The sequence below is a fragment of the Symphalangus syndactylus genome, chromosome X, assembly GCF_028878055.3.
Source record: "Symphalangus syndactylus isolate Jambi chromosome X, NHGRI_mSymSyn1-v2.1_pri, whole genome shotgun sequence".
Lineage (NCBI taxonomy): Eukaryota > Metazoa > Chordata > Mammalia > Primates > Hylobatidae > Symphalangus > Symphalangus syndactylus.
Window position 1 is genome coordinate 137,801,447 of NC_072447.2, and position 25,240 is coordinate 137,826,686.

Here is a 25,240-nt window from a genome sequence, read left to right on the forward strand (position 1 = left end):
CAACCTGGGTGACAGAGTAAGACTCTGTCTCAAAAACAAAAACAAACAAACAAACAAAAAACAGAGAGACTTAAACAATAAGGAGCAATAAGGAGCATTATTATCTCAAATAATAAGAAGCCCCAAGAAAAGGAGTTTCTAGGCCGGGTTAGTTCAGTGGCCCAGTGACGTCATCAGAGACCCAGGTTCCTTCTATTTCTCCACCCTACCATCTTCAGCAGCCACAGTTAATTATGTGCCTAGTAATTAGACCCAGGGTTCAAAATCAATGGATAGCAAGCTCTTACATATATTTACAGATGTCGAGAAGGATATCTATCAACCTATCTTTAGTAGATATCTCTGGAGCATGACATTATAGGCAGAATTTTATTTTTACTGTATGCATTTCTATATTAGTTGGATGTTTTTCACAAATCATGAGCAATACAGGTGTTTTCATTTCTTTTTTTTTTCTTTTTATTTTTTTATTTTTTATTTATTTATTTATTTTTTTTTTTATTATACTTTAGGGTTTTAGGGTACATGTGCACAATGTGCAGGTTTGTTACATATGTATCCATGTGCCATGTTGATTTTCTGCACCCATTAACTCGTCATTTAGCATTAGGTGTATCTCCTAATGCTGTCCCTCCCCCCTCCCCCCACCCCACAACAGTCCCCGGAGTGTGATGGTCCCCTTCCTGTGTCCATGAGTTCTCATTGTTCAATTCCCACCTATGAGTGAGAACATGCGGTGTTTGGTTTTTTGTCCTTGCGATAGTTTACTGAGAATGTTGTTTTCCAGTTTCATCCATGTCCCTACAAAGGACACGAACTCATCATTTTTTATGGCTGCATAGTATTCCATGGTGTATATGTGCCACATTTTCTTAATCCAGTCTATCGTTGTTGGACATTAGGGTTGGTTCCAACTCTTTGCTATTGTGAATGGTGCCGCAATAAACATACGTGTGCATGTGTCTTTATAGCAGCATGATTTATAGTCCTTTGGGTATATACCCAGTAATGGGATGGCTGGGTCAAATGGTATTTCTAGTTCTAGATCCCTGAGGAATCGCCACACTGACTTTCACAATGGTTGAACTAGTTTACAGTCCCACCAACAGTGTAAAAGTGTTCCTATTTCTCCACGTCCTCTCCAGCACCTGTTGTTTCCTGATTTTTTAATGATGGCCATTCTAACTGGTGTGAGATGGTATCTCACTGTGGTTTTGATTTGCATTTCTCTGATGGCCAGTGATGAGGAGCATTTCTTCATGTGTTTTTTGGCTGCATAAATGTCTTCTTTTGAGAAGTGTCTGTTCATGTCCTCTGCCCACTTTTTGATGGGGTTGTTTTTTTCTTGTAAATTTGTTTGAGTTCATTGTAGATTCTGGATATTAGCCCTTTGTCAGATGAGTAGGTTGCAAAAATTTTCTCCCATTGTGTAGGTTGCCTGTTCACTCTGATGATAGTTTCTTTTGCTGTGCAGAAGCTCTTTATTTTAATGAGATCCCATTTGTCGATTTTGGCTTTTGTTGCCATTGCTTTTGGTGTTTTAGACATGAAGTCCTTGCCCACGCCTATGTCCTGAATGGTATTGCCTAGGATTTCTTGTAGGATTTTAATGGTTTTAGGTCTAACATATAAGTCTTTAATCCATCTTGAATTAATTTTTGTATAAGGTGTAAGGAAGGGATCCAGTTTCAGCTTTCTACATATGGCTAGCCAGTTTTCCCAGCACCATTTATTAAATAGGGAATCCTTTCCCCATTTCTTGTTTTTGTCAGGTTTGTCAAAGATCAGATAGTTGTAGCTATGCAGCATCATTTCTGAGGGCTCTGTTCTGTTCCATTGATCTATGTCTCTGTTGTGGTACCAGTACCATGCTGTTTTGGTTACTGTAGCCTTGTAGTATAGTTTAAAGTCAGGTAGCGTGATGCCTCCAGCTTTGTTCTTTTGGCTTAGGGATGACTTGGCGATGCGCGCTCTTTTTTGGTTCCATATGAACTTTAAAGTAGTTTTTTCCAATTCTGTGAAGAAAGTCATTGGTAGCTTGATGGGGATGGCATTGAATCTATAAATTACCTTGGGCAGTATGGCCATTTTCACGATATTGATTCTTCCAACCCATGAGCATGGAATGTTCTTCCATTTGTTTGTATCCTCTTTTATTTCATTGAGCAGTGGTTTGTAGTTCTCCTTGAAGAGGTCCTTCACATCCCTTGTAAGTTGGATTCCTAGGTATTTTATTCTCTTTGAAGCAATTATGAATGGGAGTTCACTCATGATTTGGCTCTCTGTTTGTCTGTGATTGGTGTACAAGAATGCTTGTGATTTTTGTACATTAATTTTGTATCCTGAGACTTTGCTGAAGTTGCTAATCAGCTTAAGGAGATTTTGGGCTGAGACAGTGGGGTTTTCTAGATATACAATCATGTCATCTGCAAACAGGGACAGTTTGACTTCCTCTTTTCCTAATTGAATACCCTTTATTTCCTTCTCCTGCCTGATTGCTCTGGCCAGAACTTCCAGCACTATGTTGAATAGGAGCGGTGAGAGAGGGCATCCCTGTCTTGTGCCAGTTTTCAGAGGGAATGCTTCCAGTTTTTGCCCATTCAGTATGATATTGGCTGTGGGTTTGTCATAGATAGCTCTTATTATTTTGAGATATGTCCCATCAATACCTAATTTATTGAGAGTTTTTAGCATGAAGGGTTGTTGAATTTTGTCAAAGGCCTTTTCTGCATCTATTGAGATAATCATGTGGTTTTTGTCTTTGGTTCTGTTTATATGCTGGATTACATTTATTGATTTGCTTATGTTGAACCAGCCTTGCATCCCAGGGATGAAGCCCACTTGATCATGGTGGATAAGCTTTTTGATGTGCTGCTGGATTCGGTTTGCCAGTATTTTATTGAGGATTTTTGCATCAATGTTCATCAAGGATATTGGTCTGAAATTCTCTTTTTTGGTTATGTCTCTGCCAGGTTTTGGTATCAGGACGATGCTGGCTTCGTAAAATGTGTTAGGGAGGATTCCCTCTTTTTCTATCGATTGGAATAGTTTCAGAAGGCATGGTACCAGTTCCTCCTTGTACCTCTGGTAGAATTCAGCTGTGAATCCATCAGGTCCTGGACTCTTTTTGGTTGGTAAGCTATTGATTATTGCCACAATTTCAGAACCTGTTATTGGTCTATTCAGAGATTCAACTTCTTCCTGGTTTAGTCTTGGGAGGGTGTATTTGTCGAGGAATTTATCCATTTCTTCTAGATTTTCTAGTTTATTTGCATAGAGGTGTTTTTAGTATTCTCTGATGGTAGATTGTATTTCTGTGGGATCGGTGGTGATATCCCCTTTTTCGTTTTTTATTGCATCTATTTGATTCTTCTCTCTTTTATTCTTTATTAGTCTTGCTAGCGGTCTATCAATTTTGTTGATCTTTTCAAAAAACCAGCTCCTGGATTCATTAATTTTTTATTTTTTTTTTTATTTTTTATTTTTTTATTAATTTTTTTTTGCATACAAAAACAATAAACATTTTCTAAAAATACATACAAACAAAAAGATGCGTATCAAACATATTAGGAAGGTTGCACATGGGAAGTCGGGGAATAGAAATGAGGGTGGGAGTTAAAATAAATGAGAGAGGGACTTTATATGGATCAGTGATAATAACTCAATCCTCTATTTGACAAAGAAGAGGGAGAAGGAAGAGGAAGAAAAAGAAAGTGGGATAAAGGATCAGAAAGGGAGGAAAACAGAAAAAATTAGAGTATGACTCCAGGGTAGACCTGTTTTGTTGTCATTGAGTTGGTTGGTTGGTTTGTCTGTTGTATTCTTCATGTTTCGCCAAGTTGGCCAGACTAGTCTCGAACTCCTAGCCCGAAGTGATCAACCCGCCTCGCCCCCCAGAGTGCCGGGACCACAGGCGTGAGCCACCACGTCCAGCCCCCACATTGCTTCTGGCCTCCGTGGTAGACCTCCCAGACGGAGCGGCCAGGCAGAGGAGCTCCTCACTTCTACCCAGACACGGGGCGGCCGGGCAGAGGGGCTCCTCACTTCCCAGACGGGGCGGCCAGGCAGAGACACTCCTCACTTCTTCCCAGACGATAGGTGGCCGGGCAGAGGCGCTCCTCACTTCCCAGACGATGGGTGGTCGGGCAGAGGCGCTCCCCACTTCCCAGACGATGGGTGGCCGGGCAGAGGCGCTCCTCACTTCCCAGACGATGGGCGGCCGGGCAGAGGCGCTCCTCACCTCCCAGACGATGGGTGGCCAAGCAGAGGCACTCCTCACTTCCCAGATGGGGCAGCCGGGCAGAGGCGCTCCTCACTTTCCAGACGATGGGTGGCCGGGCAGAGGCGCTCCTCACCTCCCAGATGATGGGTGGCCGGGCAGAGGCGCTCCTCACCTCCCAGACGATGGGTGGCCGGGCAGAGGCGCTCCTCACCTCCCAGACGATGGGTGGCCGGGCAGAGGCGCTCCTCACCTCCCAGACGGGGCGGCCAGGCAGAGGCGCTCCTCACTTCTTCCCAACGGGGCGGCCGGGCAGAGGCGCTCCTCACTTCTTCCCGGACGGGGCGGCCGGGCAGAGGCGCTCCTCACTTCTTCCCGGACGGGGCGGCCGGGCAGAGGCGCTCCTCACTTCTTCCCGGATGGGGCGGCCGGGCAGAGGCGCTCCTCACTTCTTCCCGGATGGGGCGGCCGGGCAGAGGCACTCCTCACTTCCCAGATGGTGGGTGGCCGGGCAGAGGCGCTCCTCACTTCCCAGACGATGGGTGGCCGGGCAGAGGCGCTCCTCACTTCTTCCCGGATGGGGCGGCCGGGCAGAGGCGCTCCTCACTTCTTCCCGGATGGGGCGCCCGGGCAGAGGCGCTCCTCATTTCTTCCCGGACGGGGCGGCCGGGCAGAGGCGCTCCTCACTTCCCAGACGGGGCGGCCGGGCAGAGGCGCTCCTCACTTCTTCCCGGACGGGGCGGCCGGGCAGAGGCGCTCCTCACTTCCTCCCGGACGGGGCGGCCAGGCAGAGGCGCTCCTCACCTCCCAGACGATGGGAGGCCGGGCAGAGGCGCTCCTCACTTCCCAGACGATGGGTGGCCGGGCAGAGGCGCTCCTCACTTCCCAGACGGGGCGGCCGGGCAGAGGAGCTCCTCACTTCCCAGACAGGGTGGCCGGGCAGAGGCGCTCCTCACTTCCCAGACGATGGGTGTCCGGGCAGAGGCGCTCCTCACTTCCCAGACGATGGGTGTCCGGGCAGAGGCGCTCCTCACTTCCCAGACGGTGGGTGGCCGGGCAGAGGCGCTCCTCACTTCCCAGACGGTGGGTGGCCGGGCAGAGGCGCTCCTCATTTCTTCCCGGACGGGGCGGCCGGGCAGAGGCGCTCCTCACTTCCCAGACGGTGGGTGGCCGGGCAGAGGCGCTCCTCACTTCCCAGATGGTGGGTGGCCGGGCAGAGGCGCTCCTCACTTCCCAGACGGTGGGTGGCCGGGCAGAGGCGCTCCTCACTTCCCAGACGGTGGGTGGCCGGGCAGAGGCGCTCCTCACTTCCCAGACGGTGGTTGGCCGGGCAGAGGCGCTCCTCACTTCCCAGACGGTGGGTGGCCGGGCAGAGGCGCTCCTCACTTCCCAGACGGTGGGTGGCCGGGCAGAGGCGCTCCTCACTTCCCAGATGGTGGGTGGCCGGGCAGAGGCGCTCCTCACTTCCCAGACGGGTCGGCCAGGCAGAGGTGCTCCTCACCTCCCAGACGGGGCGGCCGGGCAGAGGCGCTCCCCACCTTCCAGATGGGGCGGCAGCCAGGCAGGGGCTGCAATCCCAGCACCCTGGTAGGCCAAGGCAGGCGGCCGGGGGGTAGAGGCTGCCGCGAGGCCAGACCACACCACCGCACTCCAGCCTGGGCAACACCGAGCACTGGGTGAGCGAGACTCCGTCTGTAGTCCCAGTACCTCGGGAGGCTGAGGCGGGCAGAGCACTCGGCGTCAGGAGCTGGCGACCAGCGTGGCCAAGATGGCGAACGCGTGCCTGCATCCAAAGGAGAAAAGGCAGGCAGCGGTGGCGCGCGCCGGCAGTCCCAGGCAGTCCGCAGCAGCAAGCCGAGTAGATTGTAGCCTGGGCCAGAGAGGGAAAGAAAGAAAGAGAGAGAGAGAGGAAGGAAGGAAGGAAGGAAGGAAGGAAGGAAGGAAGGAAGGAAGGAAGGAAGGAAGGAAGGGATTCATTAATTTTTTGAAGCGTTTTTTGTGTCTCTATTTCCTTCAGTTCTGCTCTGATTTTAGTTATTTCTAGCCTTCTGCTAGCTTTTGAATGTGTTTGCTCTTGCTTTTCTAGTTCTTTTAATTGTGATGTTAGGGTGTCAATTTTGGATCTTTCCTGCTTTCTCTTGTGGGCATTTAGTGCTATAAATTTCCCTCTACACACTGCTTTGAACGTGTCCCAGAGATTCTGGTATGTTGTGTCTTTGTTCTCGTTGGTTTCAAAGAACATCTTTATTTCTGCCTTCATTTCATTATGTACCCAATAGTCATTCAGGAGCAGGTTGTTCAGTTTCCATGTAGTTAAGCGGTTTTGAGTGAGTTTCTTAATCCTGAGTTCTAGTTTGATTGCACTGTGGTCTGAGAGACAGTTTGTTATAATTTCTGTTCTTTTACATTTGCTGAGGAGAGCTTTACTTCCAACTATGTGGTCAATTTTGGAATAGGTGTGGTGTGGTGCTGAAAAAAATGTATATTCTGTTGACTTGGGGTGGAGAGTTCTGTAGATGCCTATTAGGTCCACTTTATGTAGAGCTGAGTTGAATTCCTGAATATCCTTGTTAACTTTCTGTCTCGTTGATCTGTCTAATGCTGACAGTGGGGTGTTAAAATCTCCCATTATTATTGTGTGGGAGTTTAAGTCCCTTTGTAGGTCACTGAGGACTTGCTTTATGAATCTGGGTGCTCCTGTGTTGGGTGCATATATATTTAGGATAGTTAGCTCTTCTTGTTGAATTGATCCCTTTACCATTATGTAATGGCCTTCTTTGTCTCTTTTGATCTTTGTTGGTTTAAAGTCTATTTTATCAGAGACTAGGATTGCAACCCCTGCCTTTTTTTGATTTCCAGTTGCTTGATAGATCTTCCTCCATCCCTTTATTTTGAGTCTATGTGTGTCTCTGCACGTGAGATGGGTTTCCTGAATACAGCACACTGATGGGTCCTGACTCCTTATCCAGTTTGCCAGTCTGTGTCTTTTGGTTGGAGCATTTAGCCCATTTACATTTAACGTTAATATTGTTATGTGTGAATCTGATCCTGTCATTAGGATGTTAGTTGGTTATTTTGCTCGTTAGTTGCTATAGTTTCTTCCTAGCCTCGATGGTCTTTACCGTTTGGCATGTTTTTGCAGTGGCTGGTGCCGGTTGTTCCTTTCCATGTTTAGTGGTTCCTTCAGGAGCTCTTTTAGGGCAGGCCTGGTGGTGACAAAATCACTCAGCGTTTGCTTATCTGTAAAGTATTTTATTTCTCCTTCACTTATGAAGCTTAGTTTGGCGGGATAGGAAATTCTGGGTTGAAAATTCTTTTCTTTAAGAATGGTGAATATCGGCCCCCACTCTCTTCTGGCTTGTAGAGTTTCTGCTGAGAGATCAGCTGTTAGTCTGATGGGCTTCCCTTTGTGGGTAACCCGACCTTTCTCTCTGGCTGCCCTTAACATTTTTTCCTTCATTTCAACTTTGGTGAATCTGACAATTATGTGTCTTGGAGTTGCCCTTCTCGAGGAGTATCTTTGTGGCGTTCTCTGTATTTCCTGAATCTGAATGCTTGCCTGCCTTGCTAGATTGGGGAAGTTCTCCTGGATAATGTCTTGCAGAGTGTTTTCCAACTTGGTTCCATTCTCCCCATCATTTTCAGGTACACCAATCAGATGTAGGTTTGGTCTTTTCACATAGTCCCAAATTTCTTGGAGGCTTTGTTTATTTCTTTTTATTCTTTTTTCTCTAAACTTCCCTTCTCTGTTCATTTCATTCATTTCATCTTCCATCAGCGATACCCTTTCTTCCAGTTGATCGCATCTGCTACTGAGGCTTCTGCAATCTTCGCGTAGTTCTCGAAACTTGGCTTTCAGCTCCATCAGCTCCTTTAAGCCCTTCTCTCCATTGGTTATTCTAGTTATCCATTCTTCTAATTTTTTTTCAAAGTTTTTAACTTCTTTGCTATTGTTTTGAATTTCCTCTCGTAGCTCAGAGTAGTTTGATCGTCTGAAGCCTTCTTCTCTCAACTCATCAAAGTCATCCTCCATCCAGCTTTGTTCCGTTGCTGGTGAGGAACTGCGTTCCTTTGGAGGAGGAGAGGTGCTCTGTTTTTTAGAGTTTCCAGTTTTTGTGCTCTGTTTTTTCCCCATCTTTGTGGTTTTATCTACTTTTTGTCTTTGATGATGGTGATGTACAGATGGGTTTTTGGTGTGGATGTCCTTTCTGTTTGTTAGTTTTCCTTCTACCAGACAGGCCCCTCAGCTGCAGGTCTGTTGGAGTTTACTAGAGGTCCACTCCAGACCCTGTGTGGCTGGGTGTCAGCAGCGGTGGCTGTAGAACAGCGGATTTTCGTGAGACCACAAATTCAGCTGTCTGATAGTTCCTCTGAAAGTTTTGTCTCAGAGGGGTACCCGGTTGAATGAGGTGTCAGTCTGTCCCTACTGGGGGGGTGCCTCCCAGTTAGGCTGCTCAGGGGTGAGGGACCCACTTTAGGAGGCAGTCTGTCCGTTCTCAGATCTCCAGCTGCGTGCTGGGAGAACCACTACTCTCTTCAAAGCTGTCAGTCAGACAGGGACATTTAAGTCTGTGGAGGTTCTTGCTGAGTTTTTGTTTGTCTGTGCCCTGCCCCCAGAGGTGGAGCCTACAGAGGCAGGCAGGCCTCCTTGAGCTGTGGTGGGCTCCACCCAGTTCGAGCTTCCTGGCTGCTTTGTTTACCTAAGCAAGCCTGGGCAATGGCGGGCGCCCCTCCCCCAGCCTCGCTGCCGCCTTGCAGCTTGATCTCAGACTGCTGTGCTAGCAATCAGCGAGACTCCGTGGGCATAGGACCCTCCGAGCCAGGTGCGGGACACAATCTCCTAGTGTGCCGTTTTCCAGGCCCGTTGGAAAAGCGCAGTATTAGGATGGGACTGACCCGATATTCCAGGTGCCGTCTGTTTCCCCTTTCTTTGACTAGGAAAGGGAACTCCCTGACCCCTTGCGCTTCCCAAGTGAGGCAATGCCTCGCCCTGCTTCGGCTCGCGCACAGTGCGCTTCACCGACTGTCCTGCACCCACTGTTAGGCACTCCCTAGTGAGATGAAACCGGTACCTCAAGCAGAAATGCAGAAATCACCCGTCTTCTGTGTCGCTGGGGCTGGGAGCTGGAGACCAGAGCTGTTCCTATTCGGCCATCTTGGCTCCACCCAGGTGTTTTCATTTCTAGTAGATATATTATAAAATAGAAACATTATTCTTGAAAAAATATAAATATTATTGAATGATATCATAAATTATAAGTTTAATGGTTATGTCCTATACTGGTCTATCCTTAAAATTGGTGCCACAGGCATCTAAAGTAGCCAAATTCATAGACAGAAGATAGAATGGTGGTTGCTAGGGGCTGGGAGGAGGAAGGAATGGGGAGTTGTTGTTTAAAGGATACAGTTTTGCAAGGGTACAATTTTATTTTTTTATTATTTATTTATTTTTATTTATTTATTTTTTTTGAGACGGTGTCTCGCTCTGTCGCCCAGGCTGGAGTGCAGTGGCGCGATCTCGGCTCACTGCAAGCTCCGCCTCCCGGGTTCACGCCATTCTCCTGCCTCAGCCTCTCCGAGTAGCTGGGACTACAGGCTCCCGCCACCACGCTCGGCTAATTTTTTGTATTTTTAGTAGAGACAGGGTTTCACCGTGGTCTCGATCTCCTGACCTCGTGATCCGCCCGCCTCGGCCTCCCAAAGTGCTGGGATTACAAGCGTGAGCCACCGCGCCCGGCCTACAAGGGTACAATTTTAAAGAGTTTCAGTTTTGCACGATGAAAAGAGTTCTGGAGATTGGCTGCACAACAATGGGAATGTACTTAACACTGCTGAACTGTATACTTCAAAATGGTTAAGATGGTAAGTTTCATGTTAGTGTATTTTACCACAATTTTAAAAATTGGTGCTACTTTTCATGTATTTAAATATAGGTAAAACAGGTTGGGCGCAGTAGCTCACGCCTGTAATCCCAGCACTTTCAGAGGCCGAGGCGGGCAGATTACTTGAGTTCAGGAATTTGATACCAGCCTGGCCAACATAGTGAAACCCCGTCTCTACTAAAAATACGAAAAATTACCCAGGTGTGGTGGCACGTGCCTGTAATCCCAGTTACTTGGCAGGCTGAGGCAGGAGAATCTCTTGAACCCGGGGAGTGAAGCTTGCAGTGAGCCGAGATCCCGCCACTGCACTCCAGCCTGGGCGACAGAGACAGAGACAAAATCCATATGAAAAAAATATATATATACACATATATGTGTATACACACATATACATATATATGTGTATATATATGTATATGTGTGTATACACATATATGTGTATATATATATTTTTACATTGTGTGTGTGTGTATATATATATGGGTGTGTGTGTGTGTGTATACATACATATATAGGTAAAACAGTGTTTTAGAAACAAATCGCTGTGACAGAGGGCATTGAAGAGCCATGGGTTTCATTCAACACAAAAATAAAGATGCATATTTTCCAAGCATTGTAAAAAAAAAAACTGTTCCCTCACAATTATTTTGTTTAATTAAGTGCAAATATTTTCTTCACTTCTTTCAGGAAATCACTTCACCCACTTCTGTTGAACAGAAGCCCAAAGACCTCTTCTGACCTTGAGACTATGCCCTCTCCCAAATCGCCCCTTTGCTTTATCTCCTAAGAACTCTGAAGTTGACATGCCTGTTCCTTTCTCTCCCACCAGGAATTCTGGCACTTCTGCTCAATCTGGGTGTCACTGCGTCACTTCTCCATCCCCACCCCCTCCTCTTCCAAAGGAAGCAGGGGAAATGTCTCATCTTCCTAAGAGAAAAGGTTGTGCTTTTCTTGAGCAATTCATCTGTTCTAATTTTAGGCCTACTGACATCTGTCTCATTAGGTTTTGCTTTTCATATTGGCAACCACAAACCCCAAATCTAGTGTATGGCCCACAAAGTTGCAGGCATGTAATACATTCCTGATCCTGCTGTATGCCCTGTGCATCTAGCCCATGTTCAGTTCATGTTAAGTAGCATTATAAACCATCTTAAATCATTTCTGAAACTAGGCAGAGACATTTATAAACATAGTGTACAACCCTTTGTTTAGGATTTTCTGAGCATTTTATCTCTAGTTACTATAGTAGGAAATGGCTTAAAAACAGCAAACCTAGGAAAATGAAAAATAATTTTTAAAAATCTTAATGTCTTTACAATATTAATTTTCTGTGATCTCTCTTAAATGGAACTAAGCTTGGTTTTTCCTCCTATCTTAATCCCTTCACTGGAGATAATTCTTAGGAATTAGCTTCACCCAGCACCCTCCCTAACCTCCTGCTACTTCTACTCCCAGCCACCTTCACACCATGACATCATTCCTTGGTGCTGATGCTCTTGGTTCCTTCCAAGGACTTTTCTTTTTTCCTGGAGTATGAGAAAAAGGCACAGTGGGAAATTTACACAGAAGATACCAGTGATGTTTATTACATCTCAGTAAACTCATTATTTCTATTTTAATACTTTGTTTCATGTGGAAAAATTATCTAAGGTAATTCCTTTGCAAACGCCACTTGTAGTACTTAATTTGGGGAGAATTCTCTTCCAGAAGCCTTGTTTTCTGCAATTAATTTCTCACATTATTACTAAAAGAATCAGCCAATACAATATTTGATCCACATTTTGTCCAATTAAAAAATTCTTGTAGCTTATGACTCTGTAGCTCAAGTTCAAATCCTACCTACCTCAGACATTTCACACTATCTCCCTGTTGGTGTCATCAATTTCAGTCCATCTTCTCATGATTTCCTGGATGAAGTTTTTCAGTGGGAAATCCTAAGCCTTTGCCTGAACCTAAACTGGTTCTTTCCCATCCCTTAGGTATAAATTAAAAATAATCTCTTCTAGGGAAGTCTTTCATCATTATTTTATGAAACAAATTTGCCATACCATGTTTTCTTACTTATAAGTGGGAGCTAAATAATAAGAATTTATGAACACAAGGAAACAACAGACACTGGGGTCTACTTGAGCAGGGAGGATGTGAGGAGGGAAGCAGAAAAGATAACTATTAGGTACTGGGCTTACTACCTGGGTGATGAAATAGTATGTACAACAGGCCAGGCGCGGTGGCACACACCTGTAATCCCAGCACTTTGGGAGGCCAAGGTGGGCAGATCACCTGAGGTCAGGAGTTTGAGATCAGCCTGGTCAACATAGTGAAACCCCATCTCTACTAAAAATACAAAAAAATTAGCCGGGTATGATGGTACGTGCCTGTAGTCCCAACTACTCAGGAGGCTGAGACAGGAGAATTGCTTGAACCTGGGAGATGGAGGTTGCAGTGAGCCGAGATTGCACCACTGCACTCCAGCCTGGGTGACAGAGCGAGACTCTGTCTCAAAAAAAAAGAAAAAAAGAAAAAAAGAAAAGAAATAATATGTATAACAAATCCTGGTGACACATGTTTACCTATGTAACAAACCTTCACATGTACCCCCAAACCTAAAATAAAAGTTAAATAAATAAAAAAGTAAAAAATAGAAAGTAATTGTCTTATTTATGACATGTCATTATAATACAGCCAAAGTGTCATAATTTCTATAGAAAGTATATGTATACATTTAAGTTCAGGTTATATATCTTTTTCATTAGATTATAAACTTTATAAACCATAGTGTTTCATGTTATATATTGTGAATTTTCTGGGCATTTGATTGATGAAGATGTGAACCTTAGTAGCATGAATTAAACGTATTAAAATTCTGCCTCTTCAAAGGTGTGTGTGTTTGTGTATCTGTATATATGTGTATATATATGTATATTTGTATACGTGTATTCTATGTACATGTATACATATATACATACACGTATACATACATATGCATATACACGCAAAATGTATACATGTACACATATATATCCATGTGTATATGAGATTTTTTCAGGAAAACCTAAATTTTTCAGATTCTGTTCATGCCACTGCACAACTTCTCAATTAGTGTTACTAAAGGGGAACACTGAGGAAGAATCTCCAAAACTGTATAAATCACAATGTTTTCTGCTTGCTTTGAAAGTTTGATTATTTTTATAGTATGCCTTAAGAATGGGCATGTAAATATTTTTTAAATTAGCAATATTTGGGGTTCAAGGTAAAAAAGAAAAAAAAGTCACAGTATCTAATTTTGAGAGGGTACGAGGAAATAGGTATTCTAATACACTACTGGGAAGTAAATTTGTATAAGTTTTCTGGAGGGCAGCTTGGTGATATGTATCAACAACCATGCAACCCAGAAATTCCAGCTCTATGAATTGATCCTAAAGAATTAATTAAGGATATGCACAAACATTAGCTTAAAAGATATTATTACAACATTATTTATAAGAGCTAGCAAAAAGTGTGGCAACAGCCTGAATGTCTAACAATAGGGAATAGGTCAATTGAAAGAGCCTTCATTACCTGTATTTGAATTCCAGTTCTAGCAATGACTGCATAACCCCTTGGACAAGTTGCTTAATCACTGTAGCCCTCAGTTTTTCTGAGGCAAAATGAAGGTGATAATAATGCCTACCTCATGGGGTTGCTGTGAGAATTGAGTGAGATAAAACATGTGTGGCACATAATAAAGGTGCTGCTTATTATTGTGGTACGTCCTTACAGTATAATATTCAGCACTTAAAATGGTGTTGCAGATGAATTTTAACATGGAAAGACTCAGAATGTATTAAATTATATATATTGAGTAAATATGCTTTATAATGAGAAAAAATGTGAGCCAATTTCTGTTAAAAACAAAAAGATCAGGGCCAGGCCCGGTGGCTCATGCCTGTAATCCCAGAACTTTGAGAGGCCAAGGAGGGTGGATCACTTGAAGCCAGGAGTTCGAGACCAGCCTGGCCAACATGGAGAAACCCTGTCTCTATTAAAAATATAAAAATTAGCCGGGCGTGGTGGCACACGCCTGTAATCCCAGCTACTCAGGAGGCTGAGGCAGGAGAATTGCTTTAACCCAGGAGGTGGAGGTTGCACTGAGCCAAAATTGGGCCACTGGCCACTGCACTTTAGCCTGGGTGACAGACTGAGATTCCTTCTCAAAAAAAAAAAGAAGAAGAAGAAAAGAAAAAAAAAAAACAAAAGATCAGGACAAACAGGCAGAGCATAGAGGAATTTTAGGGCAGTGAAACTATTCTGTACCATACTGTAATGATGGATGCATGTCATACAAAACCCTTAGCATGTCCAACACCAGGAGTGAACCTAAATGTAAACTATGAACTTTGGGTGGTAATGATGTGCCAATGTAGGTTCATTGGTTGTAAAAAATGCACCATTCTGGTGAGGTATGTTGATAGAGAGGCTGCACTTGTGTGAGGGCCGGGGGTATGTGGGAACCCTTTATAATTTCTGTTCAATTTCACCGTGAACCGAAGAGTGCTCTAAAAAATAAAATCTATTAAAAATAAATAAATAAAAGATCAAATAGGAAAAGACTGGAAACTGCTGGGTAATAGGGGACAGATAGCCTAGTTTTATAAATACTCAGCATATAATCCAAATTGTTTATGTATCATTAAATGATGTATTCTAGAGTGTTTGATGATGGTAGTAATAATGGTGGTAGTAGTAATAGTTACCATTTATTTAGCACAAACTGTGTGCCAGGTGCTGTGCTAAACACATTACATGCATTATCACCATTATCACATTTAATATAAATAGATACTTAAAACAGCAACTCTAGCATGTTGTTCATAAGACTATTGCCTATAGCAACAAATTATATATCCAATGTATCCCTTTAATATAAGGTTTATCCAGAAAAGATTTCTGACTTTTGTTAGAAGGGTCAGCTAGTAGCATTATTGATTTGAATTACAAATTTCCTTAAGATATCAACCCTGGAACATGATTAGTACAGGCCAGTCTGAGTTATGCCCCAGTCAAGAGTCCACAACTGTCAGATTATTTTTATTATTATTACTTTTTGAGTCAGTCTTGCTCTGTCATCCAGGCTGGGGTGCAGTGATGTGATCTTGGTTCACTGCAACCTCCGCCTCCCAGGTTCAAGTGATTCTCCTGTGGCAGCCTCCAGAGTAGCTGAGATTATAGGCGCCTGCTACCATGCCTGGCTCTTTTTTTTTTTTTTTTTTTGTCTTTAGTAGAGATGGGGTTTCACCATGTTGGCCAGGCTGGTCTTGAACTCCTGACCTCAAGTGATCTGCCCGCCTTGGCCTGCCAAAGTGCTAGGATTACAGGCGTGAGCCACCGCATCCAGCGTGACATGTTTATATCCATTCTCTGGATAGCAATAGAACCAGGCTCAGGGCTGATGATATGTATCTGAGTATGTCTATTCCAAAGTTAAATAGATGGTGCCATTAGGTGTAACCTGCTCTTCTCCTATGTATAACAGAGTAGATCATTTTCCCACAGTTCAAACTCTTTGAGCATGACATTTAAAGCTTTCTAGTATCTTCACGCTTTTGGCCTCAGAGTCCTTTCTCCTTCCACGAACTTGGCGTTGCACTCACCTAGGGCCAATATCCTGTCTTAAAACATGCCAAGCACTTTCACTTTTCTGTTGCTTATGCTGGCAAACTCCTTGTTCTGAAGGTCCAACTGAAATACCACCTTATGCCTTTCTTATTTGTCTTCCACCTCCCACCCCCTACACACACCCACTTCATCTTTGCTTTTTATTCCCACCCCACTTTGCTTTCATTTGATGTGCACTTCCTTGTCTCTTATATAAAATCTGCTTCCAAGACTGGTTTCTTCAGTGGATTGTAAGGTCTCTGAGTAATAACTGAGGGTAATAACAACAGCTTATTAGCTGTCTTTTTTTTTTTAAAGAAAAAGATTCTCTCATTCCCCTCTGAGCAGAAAAATAGCTCATTAAACATAGCAAGTATTCAAAAAATAGTGAAATACTTAACAGCTAGCTATATTTTGACAATAGCGAATTATTGTGGTGAAGTAGTTGTTGCTAATTGTCAAATAAAATTTATATGTAGTAAATTTTCAGTTACCCACATACCAATTTTCTATTGTTATTTTTACAACCTTGGCTGTTTCTTCTACTTTCTAGCAAATGATTTGAAAGAAACAAACTGATTTTAATACTTTGAGCAACATATAATTAGTGAGGTAATATATTCCTTAAGCAGCAATATGATACATTTTAAAACCCAACAAAAATTCAGACTATCTGCTTCATAGAAACATTTATTTATCCAACACGTACTTTATTTTATTTATTTATTTATTTAGAGATGGTGTCTTGCTCTGTTGCTCAGGCTGGAGTGCAGTGGCACGATCTCAGCTCACTGTAAGCTCTGCCTCCCGGGTTCAAGCGATTCTTCTGCCTCGGCCTCCTGAGTAGCTGGGGTTACAGGCACCCGCCACCATGTCTGGCTAATTTTTGTATTTTTAGGAGAGACAAGGTTTCACTGTGTTGGCCAGGCTGGTCTCGAACTCCTGACCTCAAGTGATCCACCCGCCTCCGCCTCCCCCTCCCGAAGTGCTGGGATTACAGGCATGAGCCACCACACCTCGCCCAACACATACTTTTTGAACACTCATCTTCCCTCCACTCACTAACTCACTCCTCTTACTGCCTGTCATGGCCACACTCCATCTATTGGTTTCTACTGGGAACCTTAGCAACCTCTTTTTCAGCCTTCTGGTCATTTCTCCAACCTACCTCCTTCTCTTCACTCTCCCTTTTTCATTTAGACCCTCACCATCTGTGACCTGGCCTGTGACCTTGTGTCTAGTCCCTCTTCCATCCACCATCATTGTGTTCTGCATGATGTTGCTAGGGTTACCTTTCTTTTTATTTTATTTTTTTTTGAGACTGAGTCTCGCTCTCTCACACAGGCAGGAGTGCAGTGGCGCAATCTCGGCTCGCTGCAAGCTCCGCCTCCCGGGTTCACGCCGTTCTCCTGCCTCAGCCTCTCCGAGTAGATGGGACTACAGGCGCCCGCCACCACGTCCGGCTAATTTTTTGTATTTTTAGTAGAGACGGGGTTTCACCGTGGTCTCGATCTTCTGATCTCGTGATCTACCCGCCTCGGCCTCCCAAAGTGCTGGGATTACAAGCGTGAGCCACCGCGCCCGGCCTGCCAGGGTTACCTTTCTAAAGCAGATATGATCTTGTTTAAACAACCTTTGAGGTTTAAGAACTCAGAGGACTCCATGCTCTGGGTTTCCTATTGTGCTCAAAGGCTGAAGTCTAAAAACTACAATCTGGTTTTAGCCTAATTTCCCTAAATTTGTTTCCTGTTGCACCCTCGCAGGTACTAAGTTTCAGCCACCCTGAACCTTTCTGTTCCCTGAACATTCCTGTCTGCCTGAATGTTTCCTCTCACTCCTTGAAATGTCCTCCCTCCTCTTCTCTAATGAGTTGCTACTCCTCTATGAAGACTTCTCCAAGACCCACACAGAGTTCTCTGTCCTTTGAACTCTGTCCTTTGAACCCAAATCATAACTCTGTTCTGCCATTTGGCTGTGACCTAGTTTCCGCTAACTAGACTTTGACTTGCTCAAGGACAGCAAAATGTCTTATTTATCTTTGGGTCTTCAGGGCCTAGCTCAGTGCTCTCTCTCTCTCTCTCCATATATATATATATATATATTTGTAGAGGTGGGTTTTTGCCATCTTGCTTAAGCTGGTCTTGAACTCCTGGCCTCAAGTGATCCTCTCAAAGTGCCAGGATAATAGGCATGAGCCTCCCGTGCCTGGCCTCCAGGTCTTTTCTTTTTCTTAAAAATCCCAAGTAGCTGGGATCAGAGGCACGTGCCACCACGCACGGCTAATTTTTGTATTTTTAGTAGAGACGGGGTTTCACCATGTTGGCCAGGCTGGTCTTGAACTCCTGGCCTCAAGTGATCTGCCTGCCTCAGCCTCCCAAAGTGCTGGGAATGCGGGCATGAGCTACCGCGCCCGGCCTCATTCAATATTTTGAATGTACAACTCAATGTGCTCTTAAGATAGAATTTGAAACTAAGATATGGTAAACACATTATCTGGCATTTTAAGAAATAACCATGGTACAGAAAGAGTTTACAAATGAATTCTGAAGGTAATTTTCAAGCCTCATTTTCACACTTAGCTTTAAATCCCTCCATTCTTTCATTCCCCTCTTGTGTGGGTCCTCATAAGCTTTGAGAAAAGACTGAAAAGGAAAAAGTAGCCCCGAAAAAGAGAAAGGACCTAGACAAGAAGTATCTTAGCAACCAAGAGTAAAATGTGCTAAATGACTTGAAAGTGATTACCTTAAAGTCATTTCATATTATGAAAGTTTGGTTTCCCAGCTAGATTCCAGGATATTTGATGTAGTTATTCTGTTTATGATTTTTGGGCAGTATGCTTGGCAAGCTAGCTACTGATTCAATGACTGTTTCAGCTTTTTGTTCTGGGTAATACCTCTCACTAAGCTTTAATGATGGGCTAAAACTGGCAAGAAAAATGAGGCAGTTTTAAGATCTAGTGCCTTAGGAAAGAAAAGGTAGAGACAAACAAAATCCTCTACTGATGTTCTGCTCTGTATTTATTATGATAACAGTTATTTTGTTCTGTTTTGGAAGTGTTGATTTTTGATTAGTATAATTTTCAGTCAAGATCCAGTTGGATCTTTTTTTAACTTTGAACCTAACTGATAACTGTTGCTGGCATGCATAAGACACTAAATAAATATTTTAGGTAATTCAACATTGACTTAATGTTTAGATGTAATTAATCAGAAACATTAATGCAAGCTTGACTTCTACATTTTAAATTTCAGTTGTTGCCACCTTCTCCCTTTCATGGTTCCATCAGCCGCCTTCATCAAATCAAACAGGTAAGAAGACTTTCCAAACTGACAGCTGTTCATTTAAAAAAGTAAATTTTGGCCGGGCGCGGCGGCTCACGCTTGTAATCCCAGCACTTTGGGAGGCCGAGGCGGGCGGATCACGAGGTCAGGAGATCGAGACCATGGTGAAACCCCGTCTCTACTAAAAATACAAAAAAATTAGCCGGGCGTGGTGGCGGGCGCCTGTAGTCCCAGCTACTCGGAGAGGCTGAGGCAGGAGAATGGCGTGAACCCAGGAGGCGGAGCTTGTAGTGAGACGAGATTGCGTCACTGCACTCCAGCCTGGGCGACACAGCAAGACTCCGTCTCAAAAAAAAATAAAATAAAATAAAAATAAATAAAAATTAAAAAGTAAATTTTATTTTTCTTTGTGAAAATACCTATGTTTCAGTAATTCTAAGTGAGGTCACGTGTAATATTAAGTTTTTATTTCTAGGAATGATTTCTTCAAAAAAAACAAAATGAAGAAGCACTTTATTTGGCTTATTAGCTATTTTAATTAATTAATAATTTCTAGAAATACTGCATAGTCTTATACCTTGAGTCTAGCTTCTTCCAGGATCTGAAAGTGGAATGCTATACATAAAAATTAATTTTCAGCTTCATAATATCTGTAGTTATTATTTTTTTAACCCTCAGATGAGTTTTTTTGACAGATAAAATGGCCTTCATGCTATTGTTTTGTTCTTAGTGATCTGAGTTCAGGGACACATTGTACCTCACTGGTTTATATTTTGTGCCCATGTGCACGCATGCAGTCTCTGTGTTTGTGTGTTTGTGTTTATGTGTGTGGTTGGGAGGGTGTATGTGGGTGGGTGTGCACTCATGTGCACATGCATGCTTAATAGCACAAGCATAATACAGAATTCAACCTTTTAATTATCCGAGGATTAGCCACAGAACTCAAAAGATCAAATCACCACTACGCCACAGGTGGTATTTTTTTTTTTGACCCAGCTACAAGCAGATGTTTTTTCCCCCTAAGAGAGGCTTAACTTATTATTCACTTAGCACTAATAGGTACTTTACATTTGTGGTCTCATTTTCTCTTACAACAACTTTATAAGGTCAGAAACTAAAAAGGGGAGAAATTTAGCAATTTACCCAATCTCCAGAGTTGGTGAATGTCAGAGCCAAGATTTGGCCCCAGATTACTGGATTATCTTCCAGCTCCCCTTTCCCTGTTTCAGTGCACAAAGCCCATAATACCATCTTGTAATCCTAGTTATTAGTCCTCCAACTCTTGCTTCCTTTCCCTCTCTCCCTTTCACCCCTGTGGCATGGCTTCCCTAAGGTCAGCTTATCTGCTAGCAAGAAAGTATGGTAAAAACGGTTTTTTCCCTTTTTTTTTTTTTTTTTTGAGACAGAGTTTCACTCTGTTGCCCAGACTGGAGTGCAGTGGCTCCATCTTGGCTCACTGCAACCTCCACCTCCCAGGTTCAAGCGATTCTCCTGCCTAAGCCTCCCGAGTAGCTGGGATTACAGGCGCCTGCCACCATGCCCGGCTAATTTTTGTATTTTTAGTAGAGATGGGGTTTCATCATGTTGGCCAGGCTGGTCTTGAACTCCTGACCTCAGGTGATCTGCCCACCTCGGCCTCCCTTGCAGGGATTACAGGCGTGAGCCACCGCGCCAGGCTGTTTTTTTACTTTTTAGTAGGTAAAACTTGCTTTTACTCCTGTCTTTGTATGTAGCTATTTTTTGAAATTCTTAAGGAATGAAACAAGTTCAAAGGAGTAAAGTGACCTCGTGTTTATCTGTGCAGTATGTTTCTTTGCTTCTCCTAAATTAAACCAAATATTTGAAAATGGGTTACATGTTGCTATTTGCTGGCGAAGCTTGATATAAATACTAATTTACACTGGTTAGGAATATAAGTTTAATGCAGTTTATTTCCATAGTAACATAATTTATATTATAAATAAAAATGAAATATAAGTAGAAAATGAATGAGATGGGAAAAGAGAAAAACATTAATTTTCAGTCTGGATACTGATTGAATGGAAAATTAAGACTTATTTTCAGCAGTTTAATGGTCTGATAGATATCTTAAGTTGCATATTTCTTTTTTTTTTTCTTTGTTTTTGAGACGGAGTCTCACTCTGTCACCCAGGAAGGAGTGCAGTGGCGTTGTCTCAGCTCACTACAACCTCCATCTCCTGAGTTCAAGGGATTCTCCTGCCTCAGCCTCCCGAGTAGCTGGGATCACAGGTGCGTGCCACCACACCCGGCTAATTTTTTTGTATTTTTAGTAGAGATGGGGTTTCACCACGTTTGTCAGGCTGGTCTCGAACTCCTGACCTCAAGTGATCTGCTCACCTCAGCCTCCCAAAGTGCTGGGATTACAGGGGTGAGCCACTGTGCCTGGCATAAGTTGCATATTTCTTTATGTGCATTCTTCGACTGACTTCTTTGTCCCTATTAACCTTTTAAGTGCAAAACAGAAATGTCTGGTTCTCTCCCCATTACCTTCTGAAATTACACTTTAACAACATCAATAAGGGCATTGATTTTATCAAAATGGGGGGAATAATATTGGCTATCTCATAGAATCGTTTTGAGGATGAAAAGAATTACAACTGACCCTTCAACACCCTGGGTTTTTAAAAAGTAATTAATTTAATTTTTACGGGTGCCATGGGGTACATGAGGTACTTTGATATAGGTATGCAACATGTAATAATCACATCAGGGTAAATGGAGTATCCATCCCTTCAAGCATTTATCCTTTGTGTTATAAACAATTCAATTATCCTTTTAGTTATTTTTAAATGCACAATTAAATTATTATTGACTATAGTCACCCTGTTGTGCTAGCAAATACTGAGTCTTATTTGTTCTTTCTAACTATATTTTTGTACCCATTAACCATCCCACTTCCTCGTCACCCCTCATTTACCCTTCCCAGCCTCTGGTAACCATCCTTCTAATCTCTATCTCCGTGAGTTCAAGTGTTTTAATTTTTACCTGCCACAAATAAGCGAAAACACGAGGCTGGGTGCAGTGGCTCACACCTGTAATCCCAGCACTTTGGGAGGCTGAGGTGGGCAGATCACTTGAGGTCAGGAGTTCGAGACCAGCCTGGCCAAAGTGGTGAAACCCCGTCTCTACTAAAAATACAAAAAGTAGCCGTGCGTGGTGGTGGGTGCCTGTAATCTCAGCTACTCAGGAGGCTGAGGCTAAAGAATCACTTGAACCTGGGAGGCGGAGGTTGCAGTGAGCCGAGATCGCGCCACTGCCCTCCAGCCTGGGTGACAGAGTGAGACTCCATCTCAAAAAAAAAAGAAAAAAGAAGATAAGTTAGACCATGCAATGTTTGTCTTTCTGTGCCTGGCTTATTTCACTTAACATAATGACCTCCAGTTTCATCCATGTTGCTAGAAACGACTGGATCTCATTCTTTTTTTTTTTTTTTTTTTGAGACAATCTTGCTCTATCACCCAGGCTGGAGTACAGTGGTGCCATCTCAGCTCACTGCAACCTCTGCCTCCCAGGTTGAAGTGATTTTCCTGCCTCAGCCTCCTGAGTAGCTAGGTTTATAGGCCCACGCCACCGCAACAGGCTAATTTTTGTATTTTTTATAGAGACAAGGTTTCGCCATGTTGCCCAGGCTGGTCTCGAACTCCTGACCTCAGGTGATCCTGCCTGCCTCGGCCTCCCAAAGTTCTGGGATTACAGGCATGAGCCACCGTGCCGTCCTGGATCTCATTCTTTTTATGGCTGAATAGTACTCCACTGTTTATATGTATCACATTTTCTTCATCCATTCATCTGTTGATGAACACTTAGGCTGCTTCCAAATCTTAGGTATTGTAAACAGTGCTGCAATAAACATGGGAATGTAGATATCTCTTCTATATACTGATTTCCTTTTTGGTGGGTGATATACCTTGGAGTGAGATTGCTGGATCATATGGTAACTCTATTTTTCATTTTTTGAGGAACCTCCAAACTTGAACAACATGGATTTGAATGGCGTGGGTGCACTTATACACAGATAATGGAGATCAAAAATACAGTATTGTTGTGATGTGAAACTCTCCTATATGTATGGCTGACTTTTTGTATCCTCGGGTTCCAGAAGGCCCACTGTGGACTTGAGGATGTGTGGATTTTGGTATTGCAGTGGGGGGGTGCTGGAACCATTTCCCCACATATACCAAGGGACGACTGTAATCATGCATAGTGCCAAGAGTACTGCATTAAAAAAATCTTTTTAAATGGAAAATTTAAAACATGGAATATAGAATCTCCATGTACCTAACACCCAGCTTTAATGATTATCCACATTTTGTACATCCTTTTTCATCTATCTGCTTCTCTTTTAGGGGTGGGAGAGAGTGCTTTAAAGTAAATTTCTGACATATCTTTTTACCCAAGTTTATGGGTATGAGAAGGACTTTTTTTCTCCATAATCACAATGCCATCGTTATGCATAACAAATTACCTTATTCCTTAATGTCATCTAAATCCATGTTATATTTTTCCTAATTCTCACAAATGCATTTTTTAACTGATCCAAACACAATCCAAATATGACATTTAGTTGATATATATCTCTTAGATCTCTTTTATTTAAAACAGCATTTTTATTTTATTTTATTTTATTTTATTTTATTTATGTTCCAGGATACATGGACAAAATGTGCAGGTTTGTCACATAGGTATACGTGTTCCATGGTGGTTTGCTGCACCTATTGATATGTCATCTAGGTTCCCTCCCCTCACCACCCACCCCCCAACAGGCCCTGATGTGTGTTGTTCCCCTCCCTGTGTCCATGCGTTCTCATTGTTCAACTCCCACCTATGAGTGAGGACATGCATTGTTTGGTTTTCTGTTCCTGTGTTAGTTTGCTGAGGATGATGGCTTCCAGCTTCATTCATGTCCCTGCAAAGGACATGATCTCATTCCTTTTTAGGACTGCATAGTATTCCATGGTGTATATGTACCAAATTTTCTTTATCCAGTCTATCATTGATGGGCGTTCAGGTTGGTTCCATGTCTTTGCTATTGTAAATAGTACTGCAGTAAACATGCGTGTGCATGTGTCTTTATAGTAAAATGATTTATATTCCTTTGGGTATATACTCAGTAATGGGATTTCTGGGTCAAATGGTATTTCTGGTTCTAGATCCTTGAGGAATCGCCACACTGTCTTCCACAGTGGTTGAACTAATTTACATTCCCACCAACAATGTAAAAGCGTTCCTATTTCTCCACAGCCTTGCCAGCATCTATTGTTTCTTGAGTTTTTAGTCATCGCCATTCTGACTGGCATGAGATGGTATGTCATTGTGGTTTTGATTTGCATTTCTCTAATGAATCAGTGATGTTGAGCTTTTTTTCTTATGTTTGTTGGCCACATAAATGTCTTCTTTTGAGAAGTGTCTGTTCATATCTTTTGCCCACTTTTTGATGGGGTTGTTTGTTTTTTCTTGTTTCAGTTCCTTGTAGATTCTGGATATTAGACCTTTGTCAGATGGGTAGATTGCAAAACTTATCTCCTATGCTGTAGGTTGCCTTTTCACACTGATGATAATTTCTTTTGCTGTGCAGAAGTTCTTTAGTTTAATTAGATCCTATTTGTCAATTTTTGCTTTTGTTAGAATTGCTTTTGGCATTTTCCTCATGAAGTCTTTGCCCATGCCTATGTCCTGAATGGTATTGCCTAGGTTTTATTCTAGCATTTTTATGGTTTTGGGTTTTACATTTAAATCTTTAATCCATCTTGAGTTAATTTCTGTATAAAGTATAAGGAAGGGGTCCAGTTTCAGTTTTCTGCATATGGCTAGCCAGTTTTCCCAGCACCATTTATTGAATAGGAAATCCTTTCCCCATTGCTTGTTTTTGTCAGGTTTGTTGAAGAGCAGATGGTTGTATATGTGTGGTGTTATTTCTGAGGTCTCTGTTCTGTTCCATTGGTCCATATGTCTGTTTTGGTACCAGCACCATGCTGTAAAACAGCATTTTCTGCCTGTTTTTTGTTCCATGCCTCTTATTTATTGAAGAAACCAGGGAGGCCATTTGTCCTGTAAAATGTCCCACATTCTGATTTTGCTTCCATGTGGTGTTAATATATTGTTTTATCCTCTATTTCCTGTAAAATAGTTTTTGTTTGTTTGTTTGTTTGTTTGTTTTTTTAGACAGAGTGTTACTCTGTCGCCCAGGCTGGAGTGAGTGGCGC

The 25,240-nt window shown here is 43.0% G+C and overlaps 1 protein-coding gene across 12 annotated transcripts in view; it reads left to right on the forward strand.

Annotated features, from left to right (window-relative positions):
• Positions 1–25,240, forward strand: part of PABIR3 (PABIR family member 3) — a 143,792-nt gene that overhangs the window by 23,708 nt on the left and 94,844 nt on the right. For 8 of the 12 annotated variants that reach the window (XM_063635032.1, XM_063635031.1, XM_055267258.2 and 5 more), the window contains one exon: positions 18,987–19,043. The exons of 2 other annotated variants lie outside the window; for them this stretch is intronic. In XM_063635032.1, the coding sequence (XP_063491102.1) occupies positions 18,987–19,043 (57 nt within the window). Of the gene's footprint in view, positions 1–10,788; positions 12,733–18,986; positions 19,044–25,240 lie in introns of those variants that run through there. 2 more of the 12 variants (XM_063635038.1, XM_055267260.2) reach the window with 2 other exon arrangements.